Genomic DNA, 20,529 nt, shown 5'->3' on the forward strand with positions numbered 1-20,529 from the left:
AGAATCCTATGGAGAGAGGAGCCTGGCGGGCTACAGTCCATGGGATCTCAGTAGTCGGACATGACTGAGCAACTGAGCTTACGTTCAAAATGGATTCAAGAGGAGATTCAGGAAGGCCGGACATCCAGAAGCTGTCTCTCTGGGGAGAGGTGTGCTCTGTGTAAGATGATCCGTCATTGTACTTTTTGGATCAAACTCAAAATGAGTAACAAGTACTGTTATCGATTATCTGCTATATACCAGATATTAGGCTAGCTACTTCCCTGCATGTGTGAGTGTAGTCTTCACGAAAGTCCTGTGTTTGGTGTCCCTGTCCTGGTTTACAAATGCTTTTTCCCTCCCATCACAACAAAAAGTGACACCGCTTGCTCTTCTGTAGAGTTTCGTTGGGATAAAAGGACATTTTACCCCTGTGTCTTTTATGATTAAAACTCCAGGTGTGATTAGTCATTGAACAAATATTATTTGAGCCCTTACTATGTGCTAAGCATCGTTAAGAGCTGAACACACCTATGGTGTGGTGGTTGGTCGAGGCCCTGGCAGGCTGGCACGTCCTCGGGCCTGGCTGGTTCATAGGGATAAACTAAGGGTTGGTGGAAGCAGAGTTGGTTCAGGTTGACTCGCTACACTGCGGGAGGCCAGTATCCAGTGGGCGCAGTGATCAGAGACAACTCAGCCTTCAGGTGGATGAGGGCATGGCAAGGCGGTGGCTTTTAGGGACCACCTGCCTCCCCGCTGCACTGAGTGCTCGTCCCAGGGAGGTGGCCCCAGACTGGCCTCCCCGTTGCTCTCGTGTGGCTGCTCTCTGTAGCTGTGATCTAAGCTCAAGCGTGTGTTAATGAGTACATTCTCTGTATTTTAGGCCTTGGACGTGGACCGGATGGTTCTCTACAAAATGAAGAAATCCGTGAAAGCAATAAATATCTCTGGGCTGGGTGAGTATGCGTTCTTTTCTAGTGTACTTTGTGGACAATTTTGTATTCGCAGTCAGGATATCATAATGTTAATTACCGTGGGTGAATAATCAACCAGACTTCTTTTTCTGGGTGTATAAATTAGAGAGGTGAGTTGGGATGTGTCATTCTTAGGCGTGTGTGTGTTTCCTGTCCTCTGAAGTGCAGTTGAGTTTCCCTGAACAGCTTTGTCAGACTGGTTAGGGGGTGGACTCACTTCTGCCTCTGTTGTTAGGTTTGTGCTGTTAATTACACCACGTGCCCTTTCCATTTTCTCTCTTACATGTCTTGTCTGGAAAGAAAGTAAATAAAAAAGCATAATCAACTAATTTGATTGTAGTAATATTTGATCTAGACTTCATTATATGTTAAAAACAAAAAACACGGAACTTTTGACCTAAAAATGATGGGCTGCACGTATGTGGTGGGTATGCTCCCTGCACAGGACATTACAAATGATAGAAAATGTTTTTTAAGTCATTAAGTGACTGTGAAGTTTGACTCAGAAAGAAGAAGCCTCGGGGGACCAGCAGTTGTGAGGAATCCTGAGGAGGTTGGAGTAGGGCTGATGGTGGGCAGAGAGAAGGGCTGGCTGGTGGGAGACAAACACCGCTGCTGAGGGAGGCAGGTACCCCAGGGGTGCCTACAGGCGGTGGCCTGGGAGGGGAGGGGTCCAGGCTACGCCCCCAGGAGCAGCACGTTGTGCCCTCCCTTCAGGGAAGACGGTGACTGGAGCAGAGGGCAGGGAGTGCTGCTGGGGGTGTAGTGTCAGGAGGAGGGCTATGAGACCTTCTGGAAGCGCAGTCCCACGTGACACCCCTGTCCCCCAGCTCAAATGCAGGTGACCCTCATGGGTCCCATGTGACACCCCTGTCCCCCAGCTCAAATGCAGGTGACCCTCACGGGTCCCACGTAACACCCCTGTCCCCCAGCTCAAGTGCAGGTGACCCTCACTGGTCCCATGTGACACCCCTGTCCCCCAGCTCAAGTGCAGGTGACCCTCATGGGTCCCATGCAACAGCCCTGTCCCCGAGCTCAAATGCAGGTGACGCTTGCACAATGCTGGTTTGAACTGCGCAGGTCCACCTACACGGGGATATTTTTCAGTAGCAGATTCGGATAAGGTCCATGGTTGGTTGAATCTGAGGATATGGAGGAACCACGGGTATAGAGGCCTGGCTGTAAATTCCGTTCCGTTCCGTTCCGTCGCTTAGTCGTGTCCGACTCTTTGCGACACATGGACTGTAGCCTACCAGGCTTCTCCATCCATGGGATTCTCCAGGCAAGAATACTGGAGTGGGTTACCATTTCCTTCTCCAGGGGATCTTCCCGACCCAGGGATCGAACCCGGGTCTCCCGCATTGGAGGCAGACGCTTTAACCTCTGAGCCACCAGGGAAGCCCGGCTGTAAATTATACCCTGATTAATCCCCGCCTTATTCAAGAGTCATCTGTAAAACAGACTCAGAGAACAAACTTATGGTTACCAGAGGGGGCAGATGGGGGAAAGAGACAGGGAGTTTGGGATGGACATGTACACACTGCCATAAAGACATTTAAAAAGAGTCCCCTGTCATGTGAGCACAACTCTGTTTGCTGCTCTGTCTCTCCTCCAGGGAGGGCGATGCAGACCAAGACAGTGAAGAATAGTAGATTTCAGCTACAAAGATGATACTGCAGTTGAGAACGGCCAAGTATATTTAGGAGCAGATTTAACAAAAGATACGTAAGAAACTGACATTGAAAACTACAAAACGCTGCTGACAGAGAAGACCTAAATAAATGAAGAGGTATATGGTGTGTGTGGAGGTTGGAAGATAATGTTGTTAAGATGTCATTGCTTCCCAAATTGATGTTACTGTTCAGCGCAATCCTAATCAAAGCGTCAGCAGGGGAACTGACAAGCTGATTCTAAAATTTAACAAATGCTGCCGAAACGGCCGAATATCTATGTGGGAACAAGGGAGTCATGACCCTCTCCCATCCCTTACACAAAATATTAATTTGAAATGGATCACAGATTTAAATATAAAAGCTAACCCTATAAAACTTCTTGAAGAACACAGGAAGATATCTTTGCATCCTGGAGTAGGCAAAAGTTTCTTGGGTAGGGCAGAGAAAGCTATAAACAAGAAAAAAAATGGATAGACTTCATCAAAATGAAAATCTAACTTACTCAGATAGTATCAAGAATAGCCTAACAGTTGAAGAGAAGCTGAAGATCTCGTACTTGAAGAAACAGATTAATAAGGCAATCAAAGCAAGACTTTTCCGTAAGAATGAATGATTTGGATTCTTCAAGGGGCTAGGGAGGTTATTATTGAAATGGGCAAGTACTAGTGAAAAAGAACTGGTAAAAGGCGTGGAGATTTAAAAAAAAAAAAACAACTTGTTGAAATGAAAACTAAAATTTGATAAATGGCAAGCTACACACATAGGAAGACGGAATTAATGGGGCCCCAGGAGCATGTTATGTGAACAGAAGGAGCTGAACAGAAAAGCCAGTGAGAATAGATTCAAAAGAGTCGATATTAGCATCCACCTAAAAGGAGCTCCAGAAGAGGGAAAAGAGAGTAGAAAGGGGGGGAATGTTTTTTAATTGACAGCTGAAAAAAAGTCCCTGGAACTGAAGAAAGATTTCAGATCTCAGATTTAGAGTCCACTAAATTCTCAGGGAAACAAGTTTTATATAAATGTGTGTGTACTAATATCCACATGGACATATATGTATGGGTGGATATGTGTGCATATCTCAAGACTTGTCCTCCTGTCGTGACATCAAGGATAAAGAGAAAATTAAAAATTTACCAAGATGGGGAGAAAAGCTTATCCACAGGAGAAAATATTTGTTGAGGAAAATAGGCTAAAAATGAATGCTGCAGAGTTTTGACTTTATAGATATTTCTCCTCCCTTTATTTTGCATACTTTGTATGTTGTAATTATATTGACGTTGAGATGATTAGAGGTGTTAATTGTTTTCGACAAGTGCCGAATGAATGTGAAGTAAGTTTAGGAAAGCCAAGACGAGCTGCGAGTTAGGTTCGCCACTGAGCCGGCCCCCACTAAACTGGGAAGCTTTTTGGGCCCGGAGTTTGTGGCACGGGGCTGCTGTGCCCCGGAGCAAGCACTTAGGAAGCCCTGGCTTCCTCGTCTCTGAAATAGTGCATTTAGGTTTGGATGCGAATCAGTGGTTCTCAGCCGGAGTGATTTGCCACCATCAACACAACACACACACACTGAAAACTGAAGAATGTGTGTGTGTGTGTGTTTCGTGCATGCACACTCGCTATTGGTACCTGCTGTTAGAGGCCAGGGATGCTGCTGAAGGTCTTGTGACACAGGACAGCCCCCAGCAAAGAATTATCTGGTCGCAAATGTCAATAATGCAAGCTTGAGAAACCCCCCGTCTAGATTCTCACAATCCTCTACAGCTCTCTTTTTAAATTTATTTTATTGAAGTATAGTTGATTAACAGTGTTGTGTGAAACTCTATGCAGCAAAGTGATTCAAGTATACATATGTACACATCTTTTTCCATGTTTTTTTCCATTGTGGTTTATCACAGGATATTGAATGTCGTTTTCCCTGTGCTATACCGTGGGACCTTGTTGTTTATCCTCGACAGCTTTTTAAAAACAAGCAACAAAAGAAAAGCAAAACCACCACCATGCTTAGCTTGCCAACACTTAGATGTTAACTGATTGCCTGACAACCACTGATTTTATGAAAGAAGGAAGTGGAGTTTTCAGTGACTAACACGTAACTGGAAGTAAACATGTCGGGAAATTTTTATTAATTTTTTTTTTTCTATTTAAAAGTAAACATCAAAGACAAGAGTATAAAGCTTCCTGCACTCACTAGAGCCCTGACATTTGCTGAAACAAGGGATTTTCAATATCCAAAAAGGTGGTCACCCCCGAAAAAAAGTATTTTTCCTGGTTAAAGTGGGGGGTGGACAGAATAATGATAGTCTTATGTTTTTGAACATTTCTGTGTACCTTGGTGTTATACCTTTATACTCATCTTTGGAATACATGGTCCTCATTTTACAAAGAGGACTCTGAGGGCAAAGGTTGCGGGCATTCTCTGGATGCTTCTGGAGCTCAGCCTCCTGCCGGCAGGGCTGTGATCAGTGGCCCCTCTGCTGCGAGACTGCAACTGTTGACCCTGACAGGCTGTCTTCCAGACGTTGAGAAACCACTAAGAGATGGACGTCAATTTTTTGACAGACAGCAGATTGCAAAAAATGTCTTAAGATATTTTTTTTAATTGTGTTCACTTATAAACATTTGAGTTAAAAAGCTTGTGTAAAAGAGATATTTCATAGTCTGATCAGGTTCAAAAATGACCTTGAAGTCCTGCATTGAGAAGTTGTTCTGATCAGAAATAACATGAAGTCACGTGCACACGTCTGCATGGTCGCTGACTGCCTCGAGGAAGGACTCACCGTGGCTCCCGAGGCTGGCCTGGGGCCCGGCAGAGCAGCTTTTGAGCAAACAAGCATTAGGAGGGGAAGGTGTGTGCACTTTGGCGTCCAGAAGCTGCCTGTATGAATTGAACACCACTGGTGGCTGATCCACCTTTCTGACCTGTACTGCGGAACACATGCCTTAAACCTCATGACCTGCCCCCCCCAGAGTCATTTTCTAAAACACGACTCAGTGATGTCGCTTCTGTGTTCATAACTCTGCAGTATTTCTTGTTTGTCCGCATTGATGTTCGTGAAGTTCCAGAGCTTGAGAGAAATGAGGAAGGACGTGTTTCTGTGGGCTCCAAAAATTTTAGGGAAATTGGACCAAAGCACGGGTGACAGGTTTCTCTTCCTGCGAAACTAGCCAAAAAGAGTAACATGCTAGAGTGGATTGTGAGGGGGAACTGGTCTTAACCTTTTCCAAATTCATTTGCCTATGAAACTGCCGCTGCCTCCCTGAGCCTGCCCGCAGCTCGAGCCTCAGCCCAGTCAACACGGCAGGAGACCAGACGTGATCCCGGCTCCTGGCGTCCCCTGGACCCTGGATTCCTGTGCAGAGCCCCTCCCGCCTCTCTGCGCCCTTCTTTGTGTGCACGTGGCTCGCTGTGTGCCCCCAGGTGCCACACTTTGTGTCCTCTTTCCCCAGCACACGCTCTTCCATCTGCTTGAAATGGCATTTTGCCACTTGGTCGGAGGGGAAACTGAGGCCTCAGGAGGTTGAGGCGTTTGCCTGGAATTTTGACATGGCATTCTGGGCACCAGCTTGTTCTTCCTGAAGCACCGCACAGAGTGGGCTGACCGTCAGCCTGACCTTGCAGGGGGGCCTCTATTTTTGTCGCCTTTTACCCATCATTACATCATGCCAAGTTTGAGTTATTATAAGGCTGTGAGTCTGAATTTTTTTTTTTTTTTTAAGCCAGAGTACTGATCCTGGAATCTTTATTTCAGAGCAAGTGTTGTCTCCTTCAAAACAGTCACCCGAGGAAACCCTGTACCTTCTCATGTGAGCTGCTGACATAGTTCACAACATTTTGGATCTCTTCTTTAGCACATTTTCTTGATTATATTTAGTGGGGGGATTTAAGGATAGATTAAACCGTTTTAGAACTAGATGTCAGAAGTAAGCCAGGCAGATTCAGTAAGGGTTTGAGCTGCTGGCGACGATTCGGTTAGGAGCGTTGTGACTACCATCCTTCTGGCTCTGAAGACAGTTCCAGGAGGAGTTACCATAGTGGTTTAATCATCCTTGTTGTTCAGTCACTAAGCCCTGTCCAACTCTTTGTGACCCCATGAGCTGCAACACATCAGGCTTCCCTGTCCTTCACTGTCTCCCAGAGTCTGCTCAAACTCATGTCCACTGAGTCGATGATCTCATCCAACCATCTCATCCTCTGTCATCCCCTTCTCCTCCTGCCCTCAATCTTTCCCAGCATCAGGGTCTTTTCCAGCGAGTCGGCTCTCTGCATCAGGTGGCCAAAGTATTGGAACTTTAGCATCTATCCTTCCAATGAATATTCAGAGTTGATTTCCTTAGGCAGGAAGAATGCTCATTTTATGCACTATTAGAAGAACAGTGAAGATAATTTAGTATTTATGCCTCACACTGCCATATACTTTTTCCTCTCTCATGTTCCTTAATTTATGTGCCAGAGGGACTTCTCTGCCAAGTTTCATGGTTGGTGGTGGGTTGGCGCCATCCGACCTGAGGGCTCTCTCAGGCTGGCCGGTGCCTCCTGCTGCAGGAGCGTGTCACCTCCATGTCTGTGTCCCGAGTGGCCCTGTTCCTGGTCTGTCCGCACGCTCTCCTGTCCCAGGCCTGCCCAGTCTTCCCCATCCAGCCAGGACCTGATATGGTACTGGCCTCCTTTCACTGTCTTGTATTAGTGTCCTGTGGCTGCTGTAATTACCACAGGGTGCCTTCAAATGACATTGATTTATCTTCCAGCTCTGGAGACCAGGAGTCCAAGCTGATCTCACCAGGCTGAAATCACGATGTGAGCTGGCTTCCTTCCTGGAGGCAGGGAGGTTTCCCTACCCTTTCCGGCTTCTAGAGGCCCCTGTGTTCCTCCGCTCATGGCCTCCTTCCATCTTCAGAGCCAGCCACGGCTGGTGTAGGCTTTCTCATGCTCCATCACTGTCTTCCTCTGCCCGGGGCTGCCATAACAGTGCCACCGGCTGGGGGGCTTAAACCTCAGACATTAGTCTCACAATTCTGGAGCCTGGAAGGCCAAGGTCAGGGCACCAGTGTGCTCATGTTCTCATGAAGGCTCCTTTCCTGGTTTGCAGATGGTCATCTCCGCACGTGGTGCAGAGAGAGATGGAGAGGGTAGGCATGGTAGAGCTGGTGGGCTCTCTGGTGTCTCTTTTTATTAGTATAAGGACACTAATCCCGTCTTGAGGTCCTGCCCCCTGGCCACATCTAAACCTAATCACTTCCCAAAGGACCAGCCCCTGAGTATCATCAAACTGGAGGTTCTGGCTTTGGGGGTGGGGAAGAGGCTCACGGCTCAGTCCCCAGCAACACTCCCTCTTCCCTCATCCCGTGATTACGTTGGGGGAGCCCACTGGGATGATCCCAGATAAGCCTCCCCACTCAGCTGAGCTGATTAACAACTCGAATTCCATCTGCAACCTCAAATGGCAGCATACCCTACTGCCCCACCTCCAGGGATTAGGAGGTGGGTGTCTTTGTTGGGGAGGAGACAGCGTTCTGCTGACCACACTTCCCCTCTGAATTGTGAGTTTTGAGGTCAAAACTGAAAGAGACTCTAATATGCAGACTCTGTTCACTCTTTAAATCTTGTTCTTTATTGTTCCCTAAGAGTTTTATGTCTCTTGATCTTTGCCCTCCGATTAGATGACAAGCCCTGAGGTCCGTGACCCATTCTGAGAGGCATTGTGGTTTAATGGGTATCAGAATCCTGAAGGCCAAGTGGGTGGTGCCGCTCAGAAAGTCACTGGGAGTGTGGTTTGCTATTCTGAGCCTCAGTTGCCACACTTGTAAAGTGAGAATGTTAATATTTCATAGGCCTGTCAGTGACAGCGAGCTGAGATAACAAGGAACAGTGAGAGACGTGGTTCTGGACACACACAGTGAGGCAGGTACGAATGTACTTCTTGTGTGTTCCTTGCAGTGGTCGGCACGGAGGCTGGCAGATACACAGCACGTGCTGGTAACACTCATTTGTATATTGTTATGTTTTTCCTATAGGTTCTTACACTGTCTTAGTGCAGGAAAGATAAATTTATAATCCTACTTTTCTAAAATCCTTTTTTAAAATTGGAGTATAGTTGCTTTACATCCCATATCAGTTTCTGCTGTACAACAGAGTGACTGGAAAATTTATATCAACATCCTTGAAATGAACATAGGTTTAATTAATAAGGGTTTCCCAGGTGGCTCAGGTGGTAATATGCCCACCACATGGGAGACCTGGGTGATATGTATGCTTAAATCCCCTCTTTTTTGGATTTCCTTCCCATTTAGGTCACTGCAGAGCACTGAGTAGAATTTAAGCTTGCAGTTTTAGCTGTAAACAGGATTTATATAGATTTGTGTATGCTTCTAGGGGAAGCAGTTGAGATGTCTCGGAGCAACCAGCTGTGCTATTTACAGCCTGTGAGCAAAGAATGGTTTTTAGCACCTGAGTGCATATCTACCCAGAAACCTCAGGATTGCCTCTTGGCCTGCAAAAGCTTTTAATATTTCTCTCTGCCTTTTAGGAAAAGTTTGCTGACCCTTGTCTCAGAGCAGTTGTTCTGACATGTGAGAGTGCCCCAGAACCTCTTGCAGGTCTTGTTAAAGTCCAGCCTGCTGGTCTCTGCCTTCAGGAGCTTCTGGCTCAGTTGGTCCAGGATGGGGCCTGAGTATTTTCCACATGAATGAGTTCCCAGGTGATGCTGAAGCTGCTGGTCTTGAGAATACACCCCACCCCAACTTTAAACATTGGACCATGTCCCCATATATGCAAAACAATAATTTTCTCGCACAAAAGCAAGTATATTATGTTTGTTCCCAGTTTCCCAAAGGATAACAACACAGCTAGATGTATTTTCTAGATTGTCTTGTGAACAGGTTTACAAAGGCAGTTACTATGATGATTTGTTGAACTGTTTCCTCAGTAACTTTCCCACCTACAATAAACTGCTATCTGACCTCTTAAAAAAAAAGCAGTTCATATTTATTCTAATCCTTTCTTAGTCTAGACTTTTCGCAATCTCTTTCTCAGAACTTAGGTGCTTTTTTCGCCCCCTGGGAAGTTGACGCCAACATTTTTCAGCTGTTTGACATATCAGTGGGTGGAAAATTCATTTTTTTCGAAAAGAAAGCAACAGAAGATTTTCATTTTCACTTCTCTAGAATCACTTTAGCTTAAAAGCTTGATGGAGCTATTTTTACTGAGAGTGAGATATTCCTTCTTTACCCTTAGTCTGAACATCCTAGAGAAATTGGCACATCCTTGAAATGAAAAATACAAAGAAAGAAACGCTAATTTTTCTTCAGACCCTTATCATATACTACCTACAAAAGAAAATGAGAGTTCAACTTTGTTTCTCCCTGTTATTTGCAATGCTAAAAAGAATGGCTGTTAACACAGAGAATTATTTTTATTACCATATCATAATTAGGATAGAACAATTCAAAAATATATGTAATTATTTAGGAAGTGAAATGTAATGTGCATTAAGCAAGTACTATATCTGGCATGATTTTCCACCTGTTACATGAGAAAATAAGTTATAATCCTCAGTGTTTGTCAAGAATAAGGTGAAACTGGTATTTTGTTACTTTGTTGTGACATTGAGAACTGGAGCATGGAGTTTTTAGAAAGAAATTTGGCCATGCATATCAAGAAAAAAGGGAAGCACTGACTCATTGGAAAAGACCCTGATACAGGGAAAGACTGAAGGCAAAAGGAGAGAAGGGCAGCAGAGGATGAGATGATTAGATAGCATCAGTGAGTCAGTGGACATGAGTTTGAGCAAACTCCAGGAGATAGTGAAAGACAGGGAAGCCTGGTGTGCTGCAGTCCATGGGGTCGCAGAGAGTCAGACACAACTTCGTGACTGAACAACAACTACATCAAGAAAAATAAGGTCATTTTTTGAGAAGGGCACAAAAATGCTACTTGCATTACCTATCAACGTGAAAAACTGAAAGCCTCCTGTAACTAAGTCAGAATATAGCTCCTTGATGGAATAATGGTTATATAGCAACATGAAGAAAAATACTTATGGTGAAACTTTCAGACAATAAAACTGAGGCTGCAGCACATGTGTATACCATTATCTGTGATTAAGAGAAGAATAGATTTTAACGCCTGATGATAAAGCGAAGAAAGTGCATCTGTTGAAGCACTTTTATGAATTTAAGAATGGAAACAATAATAATAATCATCTGACACTCATATAAAGTGTCGTTTATAGGCCAAACCCTCTTCTGAATAAATACACTGAATCCTCACACTGTGAGTTAGGTTCCGTCAGTAACTCTATTGTAGATGAGGTCCCTGAGCCGTAGAGGAGTGACTGACCTGGGGCTGTCCAGCTGGCAGTTAGAGGAGCTGAGATTCAAAACCAGCTCTGCTTCCCAGGCTCTCCTGTGACCATGGCAACCTGGAGACACCGCCTGGGGCACAGGGGAGATGGGGTGATGGGGTGCCGGGGGGGAACACTGGTCAGTGATGCCGTGGGGGCATCCTCGACCTCATCTGGCTGAGCCGGAGCGGCTCTGATGAAAAACTTTCTGGTGGTCTGGTTGGTCACACATTCACTGTGAGCCTGCACGTGACCGGCATGCCAGAGGTGAGTATAAGTGACCTTCGGGAAGTGTGTAGGTAGTGGCCCCACTGTTGAGTTGTTAGAGCAACTCTCTAAGAAGAGACCCACATGAGAGCCGGAACCCCATGGTGGTAGTGGGGGGACGTGGGAAGGACCTGGGACGTCTTCACTTGCAGGGGCATGGGGGGAGCAGAGGGTGCATCTGACGGCTTGCTTGGAATGAGGAAGTGAGAGGATTCTCTGCCCCTCTCTCTTGGGTAGTTTCAAGATAGCAGGTTTTGACTCAGGTCTGAGAGAGAAGTTAGCTGGGGAGGTCAGCCCGGGGTGAGCTGGTCGTTGAAAGAGCTCCAACAGGGAGAGGACTGGCGGGTAGCCCAGTGTCTCTAGGGCAGTTTAAGGGGAAACTAGAGTCGTGGACTCGAAGACCTTGAGGTGTCTTCCAGGGGCAAGGCTCTGAGCTCCTAGTTGTCTCTTCTCTGCTGGTTAAGAACAGTGACTGGAATTTAGATGGCTAATTTGTGGAATCCCAGCAACTGTGATCAACATATTAATCATGGAAGGATAGTGCATCTGAAGGAAAGCTAAGATATGTGACTTAATATCCCAAGTATTAACATGAATCATGTGTGGTTTGTACGTAATCAGGTATGATCACACATAATTAAATATTATTAACATGGTCATATTTTGGGGGTAGGGAATTTATGCTGATCTAGGCTAGGGCTTTTTTACCTGGTGTGTTGAGTCTATAGACAGGCCTAAAGGGTCTGTTCATCCCAAAATTTGTATGAAAAATTATATCAGGATACCTTTTCCTGAAGAGATAATCTACAGCGTTCTACTGATTTTTATTGTACGTTATCCAGTCCCTTGGACTGCAAGGAGATCAAACCCGTCAATCCTAAAGGAAATCAACCCTTAATATTCATTGGAAAGAACTGAAGCCGAAGCTCCAATACTTTGGCCACCTGATGTGAAGAGCCAACTCATTAGAAAAGACCCTGAGGTTGGGAAAGATTGAAGGCCGGAGGAGAAGGGGACGACAGAGGATGAGATGGTTGAATGGCATCACTGACTCAACGGACATGAGTTTGAACAAGCTCCGGGAGATGGTGAAGGACAGGGAAGCCTGGCGTGCTGCAGTCCACAGGGTCGCAGAGTCGGACATGCAGAGAGCAACTGAAAAACAGCAGCCGGGAGATAGGTCTCGATTTCTCGCCCCCTCCCCACCTCCCCCACCCCGGGTGTGCTGCTGCACAAATTTTATACGGAGGTGACTGGGGTTGTGTTCAGTTAGTTGCATAGACTCCAAGTGTCATTTTTTTTTTTTTTATTTAACTGTTTATTTAACTGCACCACTTATCATACGAGATCGTAGTTCCCCATCCAGGAGTCGAACCGATGCTTCCACTGGACCACCAGGGAAGTCCCCCCAAGTGTCATTTTGTTGTCATTAGTATAGGGCAGGATCAAAGAATATCAGGTGATCACAGACAACAGTTGATACATTTTAATAGCTCACACTGTGACCTTCTGAACTGATTATTGGCTTCCTGTGCCAGACACCCGCAACGGTGACATCCAAAGGTCTCCATAACGTCAGAGGGGACACCCCAGGGAAGTCTTGATGGAAATGAGTTCCGTGTGAAGTTTTGAAAATAGGAGGGGCCTGGTGTGTTGGAGAGAACAGGGGAAGTGGTGAGACCCAGGGGCGAGGCCGTCTTTCCAGATGCCTGTGTCCCTGGCTTGAGCAGGACCCAGAGGGCTTGTAGGAGAGGACAGGAGTTCTCACCAAACCCCCTGGTGGCAGGTGCTTGTGTCTCATCAGAGATGATGCAGGTACTAAGGCCAGCTTGCAGAGGCCGTGTCTGTCATCTCAGCTGGTCCAGGAGAAGCTGGTACAGAAAGACGGATTCTGGTCATCTCAGAGGCACAGAGAGCCAGGGTCAGTCAGCCGTTGTAGCTGGCATTTCAGATTTCTCTCTTTTATTAATTCCTTGCATTGTTATCTGATGATAAAGATAATATGAGCTTAGTTTAGAGCATTAAAAAAAAAATCCAGAAAAGCAGTGGATCAAAGTCAGGGTTCAGTTCATGCCCGTCTCTCTGAGATGGGAGGGGCTGGGCTGTACTCTTAGTCTGAGGTTCCCAGGCTGTGATCCTGGCCAGTCAGAATTGTCACCTGGCCCCCACAGTCTGTCCCCTCCTCCAAGAAATGCCCCCTTGAGGAGGACACAGTGATGCACAGGAAAGCATCTGGCTTGCACCAGCTGCCAGGTACCGAGCACCTGCTCTTTTAACACCACCTTAGCATTTTGATGTTCTTTCCTTTCAGCCTTTTGCCTACGTTTTACATTTTTAAAAAATTGAGATGAAATATATAGTTCTGTGTCCTGCCTTTTTTTAACTTGGCATTCTATCCCGACCATATTCCTACATCATGATGTTGAAAGCTTACATAATATTCCATTTTATAAGAGATACTCTTAACCATTTCCGTATCATTCGAGCTTCATGCAGTTTCAGCTTATCAGTGGTTCCCCACATACATCTCTAAGCACTGGATTATTTCTTTAGGATAAATTTCTAGAAATGAGAGGGAATGACAGACAGCAACATTTGAAAAACTTTTCATGCCGATTATCAAATTGTGAATGGAAAGATTGTTATCTGGGATGACTCCAGAAATAAAAGTTCTAAAAATGGCTTTCTCCCATGGGGTGTTCACAGGGTTGAGATTCTGTTAAGCAGAGGGGATTATCTTTGACTCCGAGAAATTGCTTTCCCATGTGCTGTTTGTCGAGAGTCAGATCTGAAACCAGGTGACATGCAGGGCCCGCGGCCTGAAGGGAAGTGGCCCGGCCTCTTTGCCATTGAGTTGTGCAGGTTCTCCTGATGATACGGTTGTGGCTCACATTTGAATGTTAATCATCCTCTTGGTAGGGTTTTTATAAAGCTGCGACTGTAGAGAATGTATTTCTCTCCTAAAATGCACCCTTGGCAGAGCTGTCTGCGTGGATGCTGGGTGTGTGCAGTATCTGCTTGGATTCGCTTCTGCCTGGCCCATGAGTGGCCGGTGGGCTGGAGGGTCCCAGTCAAGGGGAGCACCATCAGGCTGCCTTCCCCTATTCCCACCCACACCCCCATTTCTCTCTGGTCAGGGCTCTTGGAACTTTGGGTCACTGGTGCGTGTGCTTGGCCTGGAGGATTGTAGCATGTTCCCGTGTTAGCCTAGAGCCGGGAAGAGTGACTGTGTGATGAGCAGTTGCAGAAACGGGGGACTGGGCCCTGGGAAAGCTGCGTTCTAATTCTCTGGCTGCATCAAACTAGCCTGTGTGAAGCTGAGCAAGTCAGCGCCATCTCTGAGCTTTGGTGTCCTTGTCTGTGCAGAGGGGGTCTCTGTCCTGGGTTTCTTTTCAGGATCCTCCAGACTGTCAAGACCCCAGGAGTGGCCCTGGGTGGGTGGGACAGTGAGGCCAGTGCTGCCCTGAGATGGCCTTGCTGGGTGCTGGCGGGCACTTGCAGACTGGGACAGCCGTCACAGCCTCTGCACACACGGGACCTCTCGGCCATTCTCCTGGGGTCAGTACCTTCCTGTTACTGCTCATCTCTCTTGAAATTCCTACCTGACCTGGAGCCCCAGCTCAAACGACCCCTTCTTGGCGTCTCTGAACCGCCAGCCCCAGGATGTCACAGGCCATCACACATGGCTTGATGCACCTGTCCCTGGACACAGTCACACGCGTCTCTGTGTCACACCGTCACAGCCCAGCGAGGGGCAGACACTCCCAGAGATGTGAATGTGGTGGAGGTGAATTGGCTGTGGGACCCTTCTTGTCCTTTGGTAGCACTGGGCAGGCGGTTGGCTTCCCTGACATGCTGTGGTCCATCCAATGGGAGTAAAAAGGCTGCGTTTTTTCCTTTTGGATCCAACATTTTGCTTGAATGGCATGCACTGGGCCTTCTCCTCGGTATCAGTCTTTAAACTGACATAATCAAGTAAACTAAAAGGCACACTTTGCCTACAAAGGTCCATCTAGTCAAGGCAGTGGTCATGTATGGATGTGAGAGTTGGACTGTGAAGAAAGCTGATTGCCGAAGAATTGATGCTTTTGAACTGTGGTGCTGGAGAAGACTCTTGAGAGTCCCTTGGACTGCCAGGAGATCCAACCAGTCCATTCTAGAGGAGATCAATCCTGGGTGTTCATTGGAAGGACTGATGCTAAAGCTGAAACTCCAATACTTTGGCCACCTCATGCGACGAGTTGACTCACAGGAAAAGACTCTGATGCTTGGAAGGACTGGGGGCGGGAGGAGAAGGGGACGACAGAGAATGAGATGGCTGGATGGCATCACCAACTCGATGGACATGAGTTTGAGTGAACTCTGGGAGTTGGTGAGGGACAGGGAGGCCTGGTGTGTTGTGATTCATGGGGTCGCAAAGAGTCGGACACGACTGAACGACTGAACTGAACTGAACTGAAAAGGCACACAGCAAGACCCAGCCTTTACCCCTAAACATACCGAGTGCGCCTGTTTGCTGGCCTCATGGCAGCTCTTCCTGCAAGAGTCTCTGATTGCACCCCCTTTGACGGATTGGTTGAGGGTCTGACCTTGGTGCAGTGAGATGCGGGAAGTGGGAGGGCTGCCCCCCGGGGGAGAACTGGGATCTCACCTGCTGTCGTCTCAGGGATTCACATTCTCATCCTCCCAAGCCCCTCCCTCTTCGGAGTTTCTTGGCCCTGGATGGTGAATGAGAACCAGAGCTGGAGATGCAGCTGAGCAAGGAGGAGGCGGGGGCGTGAGCTCTTCTGAGAGGGACAGCCTTCACAGTGCTCTCAACAGGAGATGAGAGACCCAGGTTGGGCTTTTTCCAGAAACTTGATTCCCAAGCCATTTATTTTAAGTTCCTATTTTAAATTTAGTTTTGGCAAAAGAAAAGTAAAGCAGCTCAACGACTTTCTCTAGTAGGAACATCTCAAACTTTGGGTGATGTGGACCAGTAGGTCAGACAGACAATACATTATGTGTGAAGAATTTACTGTCCTGATGGTGGGCACCAGGCCCAGCTGTTTCAGGGAGACCCAGAAATGCACGGGCTGTGGTCATTTTTCAAGAAGTTTTTCAAGTGTGTTTGCAAGAAGAGAAATTGGTCTCAAAAACCCCAACTATATCAGTGTGAAGAGGTTTCCCTTGACCTAAGCTGGGACAGTTTTACGCATCAGAAGATAGTGATTGCAGTGGATCAGAATGCTTTAAATATAAATACATGAGGTGATGGTGACAGTGATGGTCCAAAACACTCATTAATCACCATTGGGGTTGCTGGGATCAGCACATTATTTTGAAGGTTTAAAAGGGAAAGAATTTTTATTAAAAAAAAGTGACCTATACCAGGTGGTTAGTTAAAAGGCCCAGAAGGAGGAATGAAAGGAAGTGCATCTGTCCTTCCTGGCCTCGCTGGCTGTGTGTCCTCTGTGCCAGGTTGGTCGACTACCCCTGGAGAGAAGGCAGCATCCTTTCTCCCAAGGTTGTCCCAGGCTGGGGCAGCCTGCATGAATAGAGGATGGACTTGACCCCTGAGCCACCTCCTTGTGTGATCTCGGGCAGATCATATAGGCCCTCTGAACCCTACTTCACTCAGCAGATAACAAGGGATGCTGCAGCTGGTACCATGTAGTGTCATTAGGTTTAATTGAACGAAAGGCTTGTGGGCCACTTAACAGCCTTGACTGAAAACTGACACCCCCTCTCCCCCTTCACCCAGAGCAGCTGTGAGGGTTCAGAAGTGTTGTGAAGGCAGCACGTGGCTCCCGAGGTGACTGTAGCCTCCAAGTTCCTGTCTCTCAATGGGGGCAGGGGCGGGAGGGTGGCGATGGTGAATCAGCCCCAGACATCTGCTGGTGGCCGCCACACCCTTGCAGAACCACATGGAATTGCCCACGTCTTGACCACTGGTTTTGAAATAGTTACAGAACGGTGTGTGGTTTGAAAGGACCTGCTCTTCACTGTTGGCCACGTGTTCTAGAATTGTAGAGCAAAGAAGGAGTAACCGATCTGCCTCTGAAATGGAATTTAAAAAATCTAAAACTTGCGTGCCTTTGGCTTTGCCAAGGTAAGCTATTTTTAGAATGGACCGCACGGAGGGGAGACCTCGAATGGGCTTTGGGGTCAGGTGGGCTCGGGTTTGCACCCCAACTCAGCCACTTTCTGCCCTGCTTCCATGGACAGCTTCCTTGACGTTGAGTCCCGGTTTCCTTTCAGCATTGTGAGGAGTCGTGCATGTCACGTGTCAGTTGTTGTGAGGTCTGGAGAACCGTGGACGTTTTGTGCTCAGTGTAGATGACATCTGTGCTGCTCTTGGCCGGTGTCACGGCTGGGGGCGTGTACTGGGTGTGGGTGAGCGGGATTCTCCCCTCATCCTTTGCTTCTTACCTTCTCCTTGTGTCTCACAGCGGGGCTTTGTCCTTCGCGTGGCCCTGACTGTAGCCCCGTGAGAGTAAATGCATGCGTTCCCAGGTTGCCTGTGTTTACTGGGAGGCACAGACTCCAAGGTCTGGACCTGCTAAGGGCTCTTCCAGCTCTACCGCCTGTTCAGCACGGGGTAGGGGGTGGGGGTGATGTGGGGTGTGTGTGTGTTGCTGAATATAGTCTCAGAAAGAAAAGAAAGTGAAACTCGCTCAGTCGTGTCCTACTCTTTGCGACCCCATGGACTGTAGCCCACCAGGCTCCTCCATCCATGGGGTTTTCCAGGCAGGAGTACTGAAGTGGGTTGCATTTCCTTCTCCAGGGGATCTTCCTGACCCAGGGATTGAACCCGGGTCTCCCACATTGCAGGCAGATGCTTTACCCTCTGAGCCACCAGGGAAGCCCAAAAATACGTAGAATGCATCCAGAACTCTCAGGCTCTTTTCTAGCATAGAAGATAGTCAGAAAGAAGGAAAAGGACCGAAGTGGTGGAATTCGTGTTCTCTTGTCTTTGTTAGATACTCAGGAGAATTCCGTAAGGCACCCACATGCCCCCGATGAAACCCGAGGGCACAGTGCCTGCTGGCAGGGTGGGTGGGCGCACCATCAGTGGATCCTGGGGTCTAGCTCAGGCCCAGGGCCTCCTTCCATGAGCACGTGTCCCCTGTGGGTCCCAGTGCTGCTTGCTGATGGTGGTCCCGTTTCCCTGAGGAGGACTTTGCGGGGGGGGGGTCACAGGTGGTTTTTCAGGATCCGTTCTTTGGTGAAGGAGCTGCAGCACGGGGCTTTCTGGCAGCCCTGGGCCGTCCTCCTTCTGGGGCAGCAGTCTGAAGACGTGGCTGACCTTGCCTAGTGTGGTTCATGTGCAGAGTGACATGCCCGCCCACCTGCCCTGATACACCTGTAGAGTTGTGTCACGTTTCTGACTGGAGCCATGGAGGAACAGAACTCAGGTGTCCATGCCAGCAGGCTGTTTTATTACAGACTGGTGGGTTCATTTAAAAATGCTGGCTCTGAAGTGAGGGCTCACATCCAGCCACACTGGCTGACTAGAATTCCCTGTCCCCTTCCCACCCTGCTTCTAACCCTGAGACGGGACTCTGGCTTCTGCAATTTGACAAGAATCTGTGTATGATTTTGATGTCCCACGGGGCCTGGGACCCACAGAGTCGGTGACTCAGAACCCAGGCTTTTCACGCATTAAGCTACTACTGCCTTGGAGCCTAATGGTGGTAAAACACCTTCAGATGGGTGACCAGGGTTTGCTTTTTGCATTCAGACAACACATATGTGGTCTTACATCTCAAGCACAAAGATGAGTAAGACTTAGTCCCTCCCCTGTAAGCACCTGCTGTGTTGGGGACCACGCTTACCAGGTGGTTGCATGCTTACCATGCTGAGTGCAAGGCCAGGACGGTGTTGAGGACATGGGCAGGGGCATGGAAGGCCTGGAGAGGAGAGCAGGGCCCCTGGGCAGAGGGCATGTCATGAGGAGATGTGCCCCGGCCTGTGCTCCGAGGACCATGGCTTGGCTCGTCTGTATTGCAGGAGAAGCCAGGGTGTGTGGCTGGCTGAGTGTCATACCAGAGGCTGGGTTCCAGGAGAAGACTAGGGCTATGGGCTGCGATTCCTGCAATCATTTGGGCCATGAGGGGGTAGAGGGGGCGTCGCCTTGGGATTTCATCGCATCAGTTAGAGATTGTGGGGCCATGGGGGGAGGTCCCCTGGGATCTCATTGCATCAACTGGAGACCGTGGGACTTGTGTGAGCTGCCTCCCTCCTGATCATCCTGCTTGTTCTTTGGGGCCTGTTGCTGGCGCGACTCGGGGCTTCCCTGGTGGCTCAAGTGGTAAAGAATCCTCCTGCCAATTAGGAGATACGAATTTGATCCCTGAGTCAGGAAGATAACCTCAAGGAGGAAATGGCAACGAGCTTGAGTATTCTTGCCTGGGAAATACCATGGACAGAAGAGCCTGGTGCGCTACAGTCCATAGGGTCACAGAATCAGACACAACTGAGCACGCACGCACGCCGGTCCAATGGGTGGTTGTTGGGACAGCAGAGTTATTTCTGTCCCTGGTGCGACTTGACTTTTCTGATTTTCAGGCTTTTAACATGTCCAATTTTGCTCACCCGTCGGGACCCTGCAGAGGGTGGGCCTGGCATGTTGATGCCCTGACCGTGCCTCTCCCATTACTGTTACAGCGCACGTGGAGAACGAGGAGCAGTACACGCAGGCGCTGGAGAAGTTCGGGGGCAACTGCGTGTGCAGAGATGACCCAGACCTGGGGAGCGCGTTCCTCAAGTTCTCAGTGTTCACAAAGGAGCTGACAGCGCTGTTCAAAAACCTGGTGAGTGTCATGAGAGTGTGCGGTGAACAGGTGGTGCGGAAAGTGTCAGCCGATGCTCCGGCCAGGAAGGTGGCCCCAAAGATGGTCGTTGAGGTTTGTCTGATGAACGCGGAATACGTTTCCTACCTGCCACGGTACCTAAAAGAATTATATTTTCTATGTACATTAGGTCACTTTGGAATCATTTTAGAACTGGAATTTTTCCTCTAGTGAGACTTTTGTAAAATTTAACTTGACATTTTGCAGGTGCTCAGCTGAGGCTCAAAATGGATAAATGCATTTGTCTTCTTAAGGGGCTCTGAGATCAATTTTCAGTAGTTTCTTAACTGGGTCGCGTAAGCCTGTTTCTGGTGATTAGAGTAGGTATTTAAACTTCCAGTATTTAATAGATATGTTTCAGACTTGTCTTACACAGCACGGTAACCTTTAATCAAAACCCAGAAATTACTGTGAATATTTAAAGGCCATTCATGCTCCCAAATGCAGAACCTAAGAAAAGACTCAC

At 47.8% G+C, this 20,529-nt stretch overlaps 1 protein-coding gene across 2 annotated transcripts in view; it reads left to right on the forward strand.

The window, feature by feature from the left end:
* ASAP2 (ArfGAP with SH3 domain, ankyrin repeat and PH domain 2) overlaps window positions 1-20,529 on the forward strand; it is a 160,061-nt gene that overhangs the window by 49,263 nt on the left and 90,269 nt on the right. For both annotated transcript variants that reach the window (XM_055400978.2, XM_055400979.2), the window contains exons 2-3: window positions 863-935; window positions 19,879-20,024. In XM_055400978.2, coding sequence (XP_055256953.2) covers window positions 863-935; window positions 19,879-20,024 — 219 coding nt within the window. The remainder of the gene's footprint in view (window positions 1-862; window positions 936-19,878; window positions 20,025-20,529) is intronic.

The sequence above is a fragment of the Moschus berezovskii genome, chromosome 11 (genome assembly GCF_049115385.1).
Source record: "Moschus berezovskii isolate FMDL1 chromosome 11, NW_MosBer_1.0, whole genome shotgun sequence".
NCBI lineage: Eukaryota > Metazoa > Chordata > Mammalia > Artiodactyla > Moschidae > Moschus > Moschus berezovskii.